General features: G+C 38.0%; 1 protein-coding gene across 3 annotated transcripts in view; it reads left to right on the forward strand.

The window, feature by feature from the left end:
* The window catches only part of PRUNE2 (prune homolog 2 with BCH domain), a 144,710-nt gene extending 130,072 nt beyond the window's left edge, over positions 1–14,638 (forward strand). Inside the window, exons 14-20 of one of the 3 annotated variants that reach the window (XM_087741910.1) lie at positions 467–598; positions 749–835; positions 4,903–5,001; positions 7,367–7,402; positions 7,916–7,954; positions 9,472–9,519; positions 11,711–14,638. In XM_087741910.1, the coding sequence (XP_087598036.1) occupies positions 467–598; positions 749–835; positions 4,903–5,001; positions 7,367–7,402; positions 7,916–7,954; positions 9,472–9,519; positions 11,711–11,732 (463 nt within the window). In that variant the 3' untranslated portion in view covers positions 11,733–14,638. The remainder of the gene's footprint in view (positions 1–466; positions 599–748; positions 836–4,902; positions 5,002–7,366; positions 7,403–7,915; positions 7,955–9,471; positions 9,520–11,710) is intronic. The other 2 variants (XM_087741911.1, XM_087741912.1) reach the window with 2 other exon arrangements.
* Positions 14,639–16,306: the final 1,668 nt, after the last annotated feature.

A 16,306-nucleotide genomic window follows, 5' to 3' on the forward strand; every position in this document is an offset into this window, starting at 1 on the left:
AGATCACAAGAATTATAGACAAGTGTCTTCTCCTGACCCTTATTATTTTTGCATGGAACAAACATGACAATTAATAATGACGAGAAGTTTTTCAAGAGCTAATTTCAGAAGTTCCTGGAACTTCACATGGTCCTACCACGCTCTCCCTTGCAAAATCTCATGATTTAATGCCCTTTTAAGCAAAAGCAAAGTCACCTGTGAGATTTGACAGCTTGCTATGAAACTGTGTCTTTGTAAGGAAACCACATATTTCTGAAGAGCAGATAAGATTGTAGTTTTCTAGTTATACATCTACAGGTAGCATGGCGACCAGTGCTAAATGTTTGCTTTGGTTTAACAGAAAAGAAAACACCGTCTTGTCATAAATTGCTTGGTCTGCCTTGATTTATTCCTAGTAGTCTGATTTAGTTTGGGCTTAAGCGGATAATGTAAAGTGCGTCCTCACTTACTTCTGTACTTTTATCAGCTACGTAATCAGTACCTTAGAGCTAATGGTAGCTGAAGACTATATGATTGTCTACTTGAATGGAGCAACACCAAGAAGGAGGATGCCTGGACTGGGTTGGATGAAAAAATGCTACCAGATGATTGATCGACGGTGAGTAGTATTTTCCTTTCTGATCCACAGCCATTATTTTAAACTGTCCATTTCTGTTACTCCCCTGTATGACAGTGTTCACTGTATATGATCTTTCTGTATTTTTGTGATTTTTTGGTTTTTTTAAGAAACAGTTTCTTTTTTGTTTAGATTACGGAAGAATTTGAAATCATTTATAATTGTTCATCCATCATGGTTTATCAGGACAATTCTGGCTGTGACACGACCTTTTATAAGGTATGTAGGGAATACCAGTGATTTTCTTTGCCCCCAAGAATACAAAAGCACTCTAAATCATCAAACATGGCTGTTAATCTTTGACTGAAGAGTACTCATTTTACAGTTCATGTTGGGATTTTGACAGTTGAAGTTGACTTTCCTAAAGCGAGTGGAAAAAAACACGTGATTTATATGAGTATCTAGTTGCAGACATCACAGGCATGATATCGTAAACCTGTATGTGTATGCAGAACTGGGAATTAAGTCCCTTAAAATTGTCTTTGTTCCAAGCCCAGCTAAAAGGCATGTAGAAAAGGGGTCTGCATGTAATGATAATCACCTCATTAAAAAAATCCTGGCTACAGGACAAGATTAAGCTACAATTCTGGATATTAATATAATTAGTTGCTGCTCATGCAAGAGGACTTCCAGCACTCTGAGCTGTTTGAAAGCATAGGATTTCTGATTCCAAAAAAGGTTTAATGTCACCAAAAATAATGCTTTGATTAGTAAAAAATGCAAAGAAATGTTACAGACCCTGAAGACCTCACAAGTTGTTGAAGAAGATGGGCAAGTGTGCAGTTGAAATCCCGAGATCAGGGAGAGCAGACTGACAGATGTGAGAAAGAGTTGCTTCAGGCAAGAGAAGCATCATCATCTACAGAAGCCACACAGCAAATAACATATGTCATGACAGACCTCAGAGAGGTCTGCCCCCAGGCTGCAGATGAGGACACTGGAGGTGTTTGTCACAGAGTGCTCAGTTCTGACAGGGTGACATTGGGATGGGGAAGCACATGAGTTCTCCCATCGCTGCCGAAGTGTGATAGGTAGTGTCATAATGGAGCTGCTTCTTTCAGCTGTGGTGTCTTTAATACCAAGTAGAAAGTGACAATTAAAAATACCAGAGTAACAGGGAACCAATAGTTGGAATTATCAACAGTAATGATGGGGATTCGCTAAGTTGCGTTTGATGTCTGAGATATTTCTGTTGGCATCCTATTTGCTCCCAGAGCAAAGGCAGGCAGTAAAATTTAAAAAAAAAAATCAAATATGCCACCTCTTTTTCAATTCATTAGTCATTTATTCAAAATGACCATACTGAGCAGCAGTGACTAGAGGTTTTGCATTGCCAAACAGGAGAAAAGGTTTGCTCTAAATAGTTTGGCAAAGCAAATTAACAGTACAAAACTAGGCACAATAAAGACCAGTTAAAACTCTCCATTTCAGCCAAGTGGATTGAGTCTCTGTGCAAGAAGGAAGTGAAGTGCAAATGGGAGCTGAAAAAAGGTGGGCGGGACACCTGGCCAATGTGACTTTTGTGGAAGATGACTTAAGATATTTGAACCCTCACCAAGGACAGAAGAGCACTATGAGAAAGCTGAGTAAAAAACTCTGGAGGGACATGAAAAGAGAGAGTCAATTCAGTAACAAGCAATATAAGGAGATAGAAACTTGATTAGATTGAAGGCTGATGGCTGTAGCTTAGTTTGCTAGCCCCAAGCTGTTCACCACACCATTGACATGCACAGTGGGAATTTTAGAGTAAGAAATGAATTGGTCCCAAAGCAAGCACAGATTTCAATGAGATAGCTAAACATGAGCAACATACTTTTAATTCTATTTCTGCTGAGATGCAGGACAAAACAGTAGGAATCAAGAAACCGAAAGACAACAGAATGGCAAGGGACAGTCAAGTCACTGAGGGTGTGCTAGAGTCAATTCTATTTGAAAAGCTGGAAAGGTCATTCAGTGGAGCCTGGGACTCATCTTGACTGACAAACACTAAACAGTTGTCTGAATACACAGGATGAAAGAACTAGTGGTTGCAAAGATAGATCCTAGATACTCTCTATGGACCAGATACTCACACTAGAGGTCATCTTAGCTGCGTTAGGTAAGAAATTAGATTTCTAATAAAACAAGTGTCTGTGAAAGATATTTGGCATTTGATGGAAATGTTTAAATAATGGGAAGTTTACCACTATTGGCAGCACACCTCCCCTAAAGTCTGAAAGAAACAAGGACTTCTTATTTCAGTCATGTATTTGGGATGCCCATACAGACTCCCATATGAAGCAATTGCTCAGAAATCAATCACTGTGGTGGAATTAGTAGACCCAGGAGAATTTTCAAGTGGAAAAATTAACCCTTGAAAGCTTTTTAATTTTTTTTTTCTGCCCCCACCCCCAGTCTTTAGAAGCTTCCAATTGGCTTGCAACTTGCCAAGTTTCTCTAGCTGGCAGTTCAGATGATACAGTCTATGATAAACATTTTCGATAAAATGCTAAGAATTATCTGTATGTTATCATGGCTTTGGCTGGACAATTGTGAGTGATTCATGCATCTTAAAATGTGACCATTGGCCTGCTCCAGTGTGTGTGCCTAGCGATGTGTCGTGGTTTAACCCCAGCCAGCAACTAAGCACCATGCAGCCGCTCGCTCACTCCCCACTGGTGGGATGGGGGAGAGAATCAGAAGGGTAAAAGGGAGAAAACTCGTGGGATAAGAACAGTTTAATACTTGAAGTAAAATAAATTAGAAGAGTTAAATAGGCAAAGCAAAAACCGTGCACGCAAACAAAGCAAAGCAAGGAACTCATTCACTGCTTCCCATGGGCAGGCAGGTGTTCAGCCATCCCCAGGAAAGCAGGGCTCCATCACGCGTAACGGTTACTCGGGAAGACAAACGCCATCATACCCCATGTCCCCCCCCTTCCTTCTTCTTCCCCCAGCTTATACACTGAGCGTGACGCCATACGGTATGGAATAGCCCTTTGGCCAGTCTGGGTCAGCCCCCCTGGCTGTGCCCCCTCCCAGCTTCTTGTGCACCCGGCAGAGCAGGGGAAGCTGAAAAGTCCTTGACCAGTGCGAGCACCACTTAGCACCTATTTAGCAACAGCTTAGCGCTACTTAGCAAGAACCAAAGCATCAGTGTATCATCGACATTGTTCTCATCCTAAACCCAAAACACAGCCCCATACCGGCTACCAAGATGAAAATTAACTCTACCCCAGCTGAAACCAGGACATGGTGCTAATCTGGTACAGGGACAAATTAAAATGGATGAGTTTAAAAAACTATTCACAGTACTTTTATGTATTCCTGTTTCAGTTGTCTCACTTTACCTTATTAGGAAGATATGTATGGTAAGGGGAGGGGCAGTAACCTTCTGCTGAGAGCTATTTCAGAGTCTTCATGTTGTCTGGTCATACCCCAAAATCAGCAGTAAATAGGAAGAATATGTTCTGTTTTTAATGGCCTAACCTAAGAACATTTACAGTGAATGTGCATTTGTCAGCGTTACTGATGTTAAAAGACTATCTAAATACAACCAGAGCTAAATTTGGAAAATTGCTTTATGAGCCCTATTAGAAAGATAGATTTCTTATAAGCTGATACATATCAAGTAATTCAGGTTAGACAAGTGAATAGCCTTATTTTTTTAAGTGTGTTTTCTCAACGGTTTAGCCTTTTTCCCCGTGATCATTTCTCAAACACAATAAATGATCATATAGCACAGCTGAAATAAACAAGGGAAGTATTTCCTCATAAGAAGGCCCTGCAGTAAGAATAGACATGCACATAAATTATCAGATCTGTACTCATCTAAACAAATAAGGAAGTTTGGGTTTATTATGTTTGATTGAGAATCAGTATCAAATATAAATGCTAATTCATCAGGATCACTTGATGTTAATTCATCATGATGACGTTAAGTGAATGCTTCCCATCTCTTTTTACATGTAAGTATGCTGTAGGGGATTTGATTCTTTTCAGAATTTTAATACATCTCCTTTGAACTGTAAAACTAATCACATTGCCTAGTATGTAGGCACTGCAATTTATAGTGTTGTCCTAAATACTGTGATTCAGCCTAAGCAAGGAACAGCAAAAGGTCTAGACTTGATTTCAGCCTCACTAGAACTCAGGTATGCTCATGATCAGCTGAACTCTGTAATTGAAATATGAATAACAAAATGCTTAATTATTTAATACATTAAGTACATGCCTTCTCTTTTTTTTTAATATATCATAAAAGATTTTGGGGGGAGAGTCAATTAACATGTTGTTTCTGTGTTTCAGCTCTAAGTTCAGCAGTAAGATACAGTACGTCAACACATTGGCGGAGCTTCATGAGATGATTCCAATGGAATACGTGCACATACCAGACAGTATTGTCAAGTAAGTGATGTGCAGTAAGCATGTACTTGTTCTAATGAGAACTATTTACAGAAACTAATGGCAGCGTTTCAGAGTCTGTAAGAAAAATGGAAGGCCCCTTCCTAATATTGTTACAAACACTTAGGTGTTCCATAAAAATTCCATTGTCAAACTCAGAAGCAGGAAAACATTGTGTAATGCAGACACAAAACACAATAAATATATACTCTGAGGGGAACCAATGTTTACAGGAAGATGAAGATTTTCTGCTGGACCAAATGATACTGCTGGTAAAATGAAGAAAAATTTTGAGGCTTAGAGTCCTTTCATCAACGCTATGACTCTATAATCCAAATTGGAACAGACTGTTTACTCACTAATTGCAACCCAGAAAGAAAATAGGAAAAAAAATGAACCTTCCACAGGTATCACCTATGCTATATTTTTCCATAACTTTTACCACTATTTAAGTAAAAAGTGTTTTTTAGTCATACAGAGCTTTGAACTGAAACAATAATTCAAAGATAGCCTGTTCAATAGAAAGCCACTGCAAATCCATAGGTTCACTGTTCCTTATCTTGTTGATTTTCATGGTTTAACCCAGAACCACTGAAAGACACTGTCTCAGTTCTTACCTCTTATATGTAAAGGTTTTTTAAATCCTAGAATCATAGAATCATTAAGGTTGGAAAGGACCTCTGAGATCATCGAGTCCAACCTGTTAACCTAACTGCCTGGTACACCTCTAAACCATGTCCCTAAGCACCACATCCACATATTTTTTTAATACTTCAGGGACTGTGATTGTATCACTTCCCTGGGCAGTCTGTTCCAATGCCTAACCACTCTCTCCATGAAGAAGTTTTTCCTAATATCTAATCTAAATCTCTCCTGGCACAGCTTGAGCCCATTTCCTCTTGTCCTATCACTTGTTACTTGGGAGAAGAGAAATGCAGGTGTTTCTAAAGGAAAGATATCTATTAAAAATTGTAGGAAGTTGATTTAAATTGTTCACCTCAACTGGCTTTTTTTCAGTCCTGAAAACAACAAACTGAAATGGTATACCAAGACTGAAAACCTTGGAAATTGATCATGGTTTTCATGTGGGTCATTATTAAAAAGATATTCTGTTCAGGAATGCTTTTTTTTAATTATTCTTTTATCAAATGTCCTAGGTTTTGAACAGGCAAACATTATGTTCTAGAAAGTATTTTGATGAGTAAATACACAAGTATGATTGTCTTTTCCTTATGGTTTGTCAGTGACTAGGTATGAAGAATACTTCTTTTGGAGCTGCCATAGATCCCTTCAACCCAGGCAGGAGTTTTCACACCTGCCTCAGAGTAGTTGTGAAAGCAGCATAATTTCGTTCATTGAGCTGGTGGTTGTGGTGTAATTCCAGGGAGCATGTGGGAAGCCCAGTTCTTGCAATGGCACTTGGAAGAATATTAAGTTACAGTCATAAAATCAGGGATCATAGGGACTTTCACTCAAATTTATTTGCTGCTGTAACTTCTTTAGAGGTGGAGTGATGCTAAGAATGTGGAGCACAGAGGTCATTGGTCACCTGATAAACAGATATCCAGACTGTTTTAACATCCCTAATTTTTTTTCATCCTCCCTCCATCCTTTTCTCCTTCCCTCCCTTCCTCTTTCGATTACTGTAAACATTTTAATTTTTTATAGTTGCCTTTGATATAGACCTTAACCTGATAATTCAGTGTGTTTCTCTCTCTGCTTCCTTGCTGTGTTTTACTGTTGCGCTGTCTGTAGCAGTACACACACCTGTGTTACACACATCTTTTCTTCCCTGTAGACTGAAAACTGTTTGGAAAGTCCATTCACCTCTCAAACCAAAACTGAAATGATCACAGCACCAGAGAAACTTTAGGACTTAGAGGTTAAGAAATTTTAGGGAACTGCTTACTTCATGTCATCAGCAGCCAGATGAGAGATCATGATTTTGCTGAAGAAAAAAATCGAAAGGTGACAAGTCTGCCCATTGGTGGCAAGCATTTTCAAGATGTTGTGATACAAAGATTTAGTGGGTGTGTGCATTCAAGGCATTGTGAGTGGTTATTCCCATGCCACAGGGAGAAGAGCAGTGTTCAGCTGATAGCTTCCCTTCTGCTGCAAATTGAGAAAGATTCCTGTAGGAAAATAAAATAAAATTCAGCTTTCAGCTTCATAATCACTCCACTGGCAAGAACAGAAATGCCACTTATGGTCATGAGGAATCCCACCTGTAGAAAGTACATAGGGTTATGCCAGGATTTGGGTTGTGTCATTGTTTGGTAGTTTTTACTGAAGTGGCATACAGTGTGCCTGTTGTATCATATGAACTTGTACATCTTTTCTCTTCCTTCACCTACTCTTATCTTGTAAGGTATGATGAAGAGAAGTGTATTAAGAGAAGAATGAGGTAAAACTTGCTTTCTAGCCCATGCTGCTGCTTATAATGGAGTGAATCTGTGTGACAGCCTTTCACCTGAAGGCGACCTCAACAGCTGAATGAGAGAGGACTTGCAATGATGTGGAATCTTACTTTCCCCTTCAAGCTGTTGAGATCAGCCTCCCTTGCAAATAAAACTTGCTCAACTGTAAACGTCCTTGACTTGGCCCAGGCTGCAGCTAGTTTAATACTATCTGATAGGGCAACTGAATGCTTTCAGCTCTGTCCGCTGGGCATGCCTCAGATCCCTGCTGCTTCTATATTTCTGCCTCCAAATGAGCTAAATAAGGAGTTACAAATTAAACGTGGGTTGAGCACAGGGACAATGGTATCATACTGAACTGAACAGCTTTAGGGTCAGTGTGTAATACTGAGTGCCTATTTTAGAAGCATGTACTGTATTTGCTCTGCTATTGCTCTGCTTCTCTCTCATGCTCTGCTTGCTTCTCTGTTTCTTTATATCAATAACTTTTACTCATGCAGACTGGATGAAGAGCTGAGGGAAACTTCAGAAACAGCTAAGTAAGATAGCTTTCAGCTGGATGCTGGCATTATATTTACTTGTTTCACAGGCATAGATTGAATGCAGTAGTACATTACGTGTTTGGTACAGCAAACAGCTCGTAGTTTCAATTACTGTGTAAGTTGCCACATTTGTGAATTGACTTCCCCTCTCACTATAAGCAGCCTGCTTTTGTACCGTTGGGTCTCAGTAAGGAATAATCCTACCTTTACACTATAAAAAACATTTTTGCTAATTTTTGATGATTGTTTCTGTAGTCATGGGAGGACTGAAATCACTTTTTTACTCCATTAAAATGGTTCATTAAATGTTTTCTGCCCTTCACCCATTATGTCAGATGATTCATAAAGTTTTTAGGAAGTAGGTCTTTTCGAAAATTATTTTTTACAATTTACTAAGTTAGGGATAGCTATTGTACTTCATTCTCAGTTAAGGTAGGTAGGTAACTTTTCCTCTCTTTCCAGTGTTGTTTGGATAGGTCAGTGGATTAATACTTGATAATACTGTATTGTCTATGGTCACTTAATAAATCAGTGTCAGCTGATGATCAGATACTTTAAACTCATAACTCTGTGCTTTGACTGTAACATACTGAGGTGGTATGCTGTAAAGTACCATATAAATCCTTAACTGGAAGGACACAATCCTTGACTCACTGAGCAGAGCTTAGAAAGTATCATCTGGTGCACTTTTTCCACGTGTGTATTGTACACAAGATTCCGGAGAAGGGAGCTGTGTCTGTTGATGCTAGTATGACATTTTCCCTGTGGTTTTGTAACCAAAGATTTTGAGTTTTTAAAGTTTCTTTTCAGTCTGCTTCCTTTAGCTTGTGCACTTCAGAATTTTCACCTTACCGCTTCTTCTTTGTTGTATTTTTTCTGAATTTTCTTCTTTTGCAGTACACCTTTTCTGCCGATTCTCCTGAGATTAGCTTTTAAAACCACGACAGAGAAACACCCAAAACACTGGCTGCTGCTTTTTGATTCTAGCAGTTAGACTGCCTCAGAAGCAATGAATTCACATAAGTAGTTATCTGATACCACCTGAATATTTTGTTAAACAAAAGAGAAGAGGCCCACCCAACCTTGAAATGCAACTTCTATCCTTTCTATTCAAACATTTTCAAATGCATTGTAGTATATGACAATGAAAACTCTGTGAAAGAAAGCTGCGTTCTTGTTATTCCTTTCATTTAAAAGAGTGCATGCTGCAGCATAGCAAGTGAAAGGGGAACTAAATATTCATATGAGGCATCATTGATTATTGTTATTGTTGGATGTATGAAGTCACTGTAGTGCATTTCCCTTCCCCAACTTAAAGAAATAGCTTAAAAATTTATTACTCAAACTAATTTGTGTTGCAGGCACTAAGCTCACTACATTCCTATCAATGACATTTGTGTGTAACTCACTACAGTTAGTTATTACATCCCCCAAATTTTATGTCATATTTAAAAAGAGAAAGAAATAATCACAGAAGATATGTTTACTGCTACCTCTTTTTTCCTTGTACCCAGAACTAGCTGCCTCTCAAATGATCCAGAAATGACTTCCGTGGAGCAGGAGTAAGGATTTACACCTAATACTGTCATTACATTTTAACATTATTTTACAGCCATGCTGCTAGGAACTGAGGCTGGGTAGACTCCATAAAGCTTTTTGGAGACCTAAATGCTTTTATAGTTATTTTCAGGAACTTGATTCTACATATGCAAGCAGAAAAAACACTGAAGTTGGGATTTATTGTATTTGCATTGCAGATGTGTTTAGAGGGTCCTTGACCATTTCCAAGCAGAGACAGATAGAATTCTTAGCCTGAGGATATTCAGGTTATGTGAAAAACAGATAGAAAAAGGTGCAATGTGATCAGAGTGAAGATGGTCCTTTGCAGTATCCTGAGTTAAAAGTAAAGTGGTAAACTTGCCATTCTCATTCAAAGACTAAAAAGTCCTATATTTTACTTTGATTTCTGGGTCGTGCTCTTGATGTCTTCCTTCTCTTTGTTTTTTGTGCTTCTCAGCTTCTTTCATAGTTGTTTTCCTGATTAAATCTCCAGTATCTTTATGTCTCTTGCTTTCAAAGCTGGACTGGATCCCTTGGAAATAGGAATGTGTCAGTCCTCTGGCATGCTCTTTCTCTGTCTGATACCTTAACTGAAGCATATGAATGGAAAACCCTGCACTGCTCTTACTGTGCATCAGCGAGGGTGTTTGTAGCTGTAGTGTGTCACGCAAGCACTAACAGTTCCTTGCTAGAATAGCACGTCAGGAGGACTAGCCATTGCATCAGTGTGTGTATTCCTGGCCAGTGTGTACAGGGGAGGAGTGACTGGGGACTCTGCAGTCCCTACCCATCTGACTGGTATGTAGAAATACACTGGTGTCTCACACTGGAATATTGTTCAGGAAATAGCATACAGTAAACTTGACTCCTCAGTAAAAGATTCCATCAAATAACATGAGTGTTCATAAGCAGGCAAATAATTAGAAGTACATGTAGCAAACAGATGCATAAATAAAATGGAGCTTTTATTTTCTTTTTTTTTTTTTAAATAAAATTGTACCCTAGTAAACTATCACACTATCATACCTGATACTTAGGTTGGAACCATAAGGTAAATTCCTGATTCCTAAAGCAGTTGACATAAAATCTTTGAGCATCTTTTTTTTTTTTCCTCAGACACTCTTTAATAAGTCAGTATGAGAACTGTTTTTTTTTTAAAGTATGAGGACAGAAAATAAATAACATGTTAAAGACTGTTTATTTATGGTATTGTTCTTTTTGTGACTTGAACAATTTTCCTGTTTTTCTCAAAAGAGAAGCTGAGCAGCAAAAAGCAATATGAGAAGAGAATTTGTATTTAGCTTAAATAAATATAGTTGAGGACAAATTCATGCTAATTCCTGCTATAAATATGTATCTGTCTTCAGAAATGGCAATAATTTTCCTGTGGTCATATCACTCATCTCTGGTGTCATTTCTTCAGGAAATAGGATTTCTGACGTAAATGGCTCCACAATGATAACAGAAGTTTTAAACAAACTTTTCTGTATGCTTTCTGCTGAAACCTCTCTGGAGTCTGCCCAGCTCTTAGTTTCCTTCTGTTGTCTTTTTCACATCTATTCCAACAGCTTTTGTCTGTTGTCACGCTCTCTTGTGTTCTGTTTTGTTCAACTTCTTGCACTTCCTCATGACTTTAAAAAAAACCTAATTATGAAATAATGCACAGGGAAAGAACGCTGTGTGTTCTGTAGCAATTCATAAATATCGAGGGTGCTTTAAATAGTTATGTCTTCTATGAGGAAAATTGTATTTTGATGCAATGTTTATGATGACAGCCTCTTATTCTAAAGAACGCTTCTAAAGTATTTGATGACATGTGCTTTGCACTAAATGGCAAAACTGTACTCTTAGAAACATTTTTAGGGGCACCCGTATCTTGCCACACTGTGGTGTCATTCCACCAGTGGATCTTTCCACATCTGGTGTCTACTTCAGATTGGAATTGCTGGGAATGTAGTTATTAATTTCAATAAAACAGTAACAGTTCTTATTAAGGTCTGTATTTTCCATATATAGTAGATAGGATGTGTGTAAATTATTTGACACCAATGCATTTAAGTAAATAAGAGATGAGGATGCTCAACACTTTGTGGGAGCTTGGGACTGGGGAAATGCCTAGCCATGTGTTTCATAGTACTGATTTCTTCTCTTTTGTTTTTCTTTCATATTTATTTTTTTGTCTTTAATATATAGCATTGACATGACCCTGAAATAAAAAGCATTGCTGCCAGGCATTTGAAGAAGAGGGTTCGCTTGGATTTTCATCACCCAGACACCCATGACGATGGTGTACAATAGGCAATTTGGGTTAATTTTGTTTGGTTTATGATTTTTCCATGTCATTCAGCAATTCAAGAAGACCAAAAGGGCCAATCCTGTTGCCATGGAAACAGCAGAATTTTGGGCCTGGTTATTTGTGTTTTTTTCAGAAATAGACTTTTCATTAGGAAAGCTGTATCATCTAGCATTGGTTTCTATGTGTGTGTGCAATTTCTGTCTAGAAGGATACCCTTTTACCAACAGTGTGCCTCATGAACAAGTCAATGAGGATGTGGATTTTTGTTTCATTTTTGTCTTCAGCATATTAATGTTTATGCATAGCTGAACAGAATAGTTATTGTTACAATAAATGTTAGCTTGGTTGTGTCACAGACCAGCAGCAACTTCATTGTTTAAAAATAATTCTAGAAATTATGCACGACTTTCTTCAATTTGTCTGTTTCTTGCTGTCTGAAAGGTCTTTCCATGTAAATTTTACCCTATTCACTTTTTTATCCAGTCACAGAAAAGACTGATATACTAAAAAAATAATAATTAGTCATCAGACAGACTTCCCAGAGGACAAATGAGTAACTGAAATTAATTTTATTTTAATGATTCAGTTTAGTATCTTTATTTTAGGGATAGTTTTTATAGAAGCAGCTAATCCTGCAAATCATTGTCATATATTCTAAAAGCCTTGGAGCATTAATTTGTTGTTGTTGTTTTCTAAATCTGTTTTTCCAGAACTTTTTTTTAGGTTATGAGTCTTCAGATGGCATCCTAACTCCAATTGTAAAGACTATTAACGCTATGAATATGAAATACTTAGTATTTCCTACTAACAACTGAAGATTAAATGTATAAATCTACAGTTGGGAGTCACATTCATTTATTAGGAATAGATGTCAAAGTATTATTCAACGTGTATCTAATATAAAAAAAAAAAGTATTACAATGCAGATTATTGTCTGTGTCATGGAACACAGCAGTAAACACATGAAAAGGAAGAAAACCCTAAGCATTTCTTGTTTGCTGGTGTTCTGTGTACTGGCACAAAAGACACTGCAGTAAGTCCTCATATTCACTGGAAAATAACTGCAGTCTCTTTTGCAAGAGAGGGCAAATTGTCGAGTGAATTCCATTTGTCTGCTTTAAAAAGACAAGAGTCAAGAGTATGACTAATGCTTTCTCTTCCCCTAATGAACACACGCATGCACTTTCCAAACCTGCTGACTCACCTGCCTTTTGGGATGTCCTAACAGAAGTAATAGTGTTGCAGACTCTCTGAAATATTATTCTTATCTTCACGAGATTCTCATATGCCCTAGAATTACATCTGTGGATTCTCTACTTTGTCTGTAAATAAGTCCTTAGACATAACAGTTCAAGTTAATTTGCACCTTTTTTTTTATGTGTGCACAAACTCCCATCCTTCTTCCAGTCCGGAATTATTAATGAAAGAGAACACAAGCAAGCGTTTTCTTGGGGAATAAAGTTTAAGCAAAAGGCAGGACAGAATGAGCCTTGATTTTTCAGTAGCATCTAAACTGAGAGTGAAAATTATATTTTGTCCTTCATTTAAAAGATTGCTATTTTTGTTTTGTGGTTTGCACATTTCCATCTCTGTCAATTTGTATCTTGTATTTACAAGGTAGTCTGCAGGCAAGGAAGCAAGCGTCCATCATTGTGTGCACAGTTGTTCAGCCACTGTAATGAAGATTGACAAGATTGTCAGAAAGGCGAGAACTTGCCAAATGCTTTCTTATCTGCCAGCATCAAAACTGAAATATCTGCACCTCTGCAGTCCTTGCTCTGTACTGGCAGGTGGTGCATTGTGTCTCTGTCATACTAGCTAGCCTGCTGCACCGCATCTTTCTGTCAGTTCCTGTTAATTTTCACAGAGGAAGGGCCTAATCCTGCTGACCATTGTTGCTGCTCTATAACTAATCTGGTAGTTTCCACCTTTTCTCAGATATTTGAATCTTGGCTTGTGTCTGCCTTATAAAAGTGCTGTCACTTAGTATATTGGGGATAATGTTTTATGTACAGATTAATATTTGTATTAACTTTCAGATGCTAATTAAGCTTCACCTAGATCTAAACTATTAAAAGCATTTAGTAGCATGAAGTCACATCTCTGTAGACCTGTAGCTTAAGCCACCTAGAATGAGCCAGATGACTTGTGTTATGTTATAGGTGAGAGAAGTGTTTGCTAAAAGAGAAGTTCACCACAAAGCAGAGGTTCAGCTCAAATCTTTGTGCACTGTTTGAGACCTAAGTGGGGCGTAAGAGCTTTGTGGTCTTAGTGGTGGATGTCAGCTCAGAGCTGAGTTTAATTCTAAAGGCTTTGTGTGAAACTACTAAACAACAAAGCTATACATGAATTAATATGATTAAAGTGGCCGGACTAATAATGGCAACCTGAGACAGAAGGAATTTGTTTAAGCCACATGTCACGTTAAAACAAAATGGGACATCAATGTGATGGCGCAAAAATGATTGCAAGATCAAGGTGTGGTTACCTTTGCTTATTAATATATTTTGAAAAGTTTTTTAATGTTATGATATGGCAATTCTATATTATACTAACAATAATGTATCAATATTAATAAATCAGTAGTTTGTTGAAAGAGGAATATAGTACGTATAATTGCACAGATATAATCTTTTCTATATGGATTTTTTCTACTGTGTATCAGAGTGCTCAGATCAAATACAAATTAATAGTTGCAATTTTTTTGTTAAAAGATCTATGCTGACTTAAATTATAGATTAAGCAATACAAGGATATCTAATATCATTGTATGCGTATATATACATATGAATCAGAAATAAAGAAATGCAACCCACCACTGGAAATACTTCCTTTCAGCTTCAAGTTTTTTCTTTATTCCCTGGGTGGATGGAAACACTTGACTGTTTCAAAGCACAGTTTTTTGCATTTTTGATTGTCTTTCTCCAGGTCCTTCCAATATAATTTAATTACAGTTTAAATGTTTTGTTGGCAGTTGATCTCTGGTGTGCAGTAATATAGGATCACTTACACCCTAAATCTCAGGGGCTGGAACGGCTACAGTTTCGTCCAGCTACAGTGCTGTAGCTGGGAGAGCTATGGGTCATCCTAATACCATCAGTTGTTGCAATGAGAGCTCAGATATTTTCTCTTCCTTACCTTCTGTGTGCCTCATGACCTGGCTATTTATGTCTTCCAGTAATTTGACTAATGTTTTCAGAGTGCTGATTAATGGCTTTTGTAGCTGGGAACACTGATGCAATAGACACAGATATTTATACAAGGAGAAGATGAAAATGCAGGTAAGTAGTAACATAGAAGCCTTATTTTCAAAATAGAAAATCCTAGTATATTAACTGTTGACATCTTTCTGTTCTCTGATACTCCTTAAGTAGTCCATGTTGTGAACAGTTGGGACATCTTAACATTTTTCTCAAGAAAAAACGTGTAAAAAGGTGTAAAAGTACTTAAACTGTATGTTCTGCTCATTTGCTGTTTCCTCAGGAGTGGAAAAAAAGGAGGTTTTCTTTTCTCATAGATTTTCAGTGGAGGGTTGTCATGAAATAAGTTTTCAGCACAGTTCAGTGGCATAAAATAAAGTATATTAGCTAAAAGGGAGATCCATTGCCATGAAGTAAGTTAACATTATCACTCATTTCCTGACTCTGTTAATTTTCTGCCTCCCTGCTTCTCCAATATTTATCTTCCTGTTAGCTCAGTCGTTAGAGCTAAAGCACAAGTTGATGACCTGGATTGTTTTCTGTATGGAAGAACTAGTTTAACAAGCTGAATGCAAGGTATTATGAAAGGAGATGGTATTTATTTACAAAATCTCAAAGCAGGTTGATCCCACCTGCTCACACTCCTCTCATAGGCTTCATTCACTCACACTGTCACACCAACATGCTGAAAAGCACCAGGACATGTGCTCCCAGGGTAGCCCGACCATGAGCAGTTGTTGGCAGCACAAAGGACAAGAGCTTCTGGCTACCAGGTTCTCATCATCTTCCTCGTCTTTTTTTACTGCAGACAGCATACTAGTTTTTGGGTGTGGAGACCTTGAGTCCTTTGTACAATTTAGGAGTCAGTAGCTATTATTGGGTGGTCCTTTGCTTTAGAGTCACGCTTCCTTCAGTCTGATAAATCTGAGGCCACTTTTTTTCCTTTGTTTGAAACATGTGTTTGTTCTCTTGGCACGTTATCACATGCATCACCCTGTATGTGACAGACTGTAAGCTTTTTGCCACCCTGCTGGTGTTAGGTGGCAGTGCCTTCCACTGACAACCTCTGGTCTTCCCAGAGTGCAGGTCTTGCTGTCCTGACCTGAAAAACAGATTCCTCCATTTTATTGCTGGGATCACTGTCCTGGGAGGTGTGTACTGGAAAGGGTGTTCTTTGTTATCAGTCCTTGCTCTTCTTTTAACCCTTCTGCTGTGTTTCCCACTGGATTCACGTACATGCATATTTCCTTTCATATGGCATTCGTACTCATCTCATCTCGTAAGTACAAATAC

This window comes from Nipponia nippon, unplaced genomic scaffold (assembly GCF_047370975.1).
Source record: "Nipponia nippon isolate SJK-2023a ecotype South Korea unplaced genomic scaffold, ASM4737097v1 scaffold_8, whole genome shotgun sequence".
Classification (NCBI taxonomy): Eukaryota; Metazoa; Chordata; class Aves; order Pelecaniformes; family Threskiornithidae; genus Nipponia; species Nipponia nippon.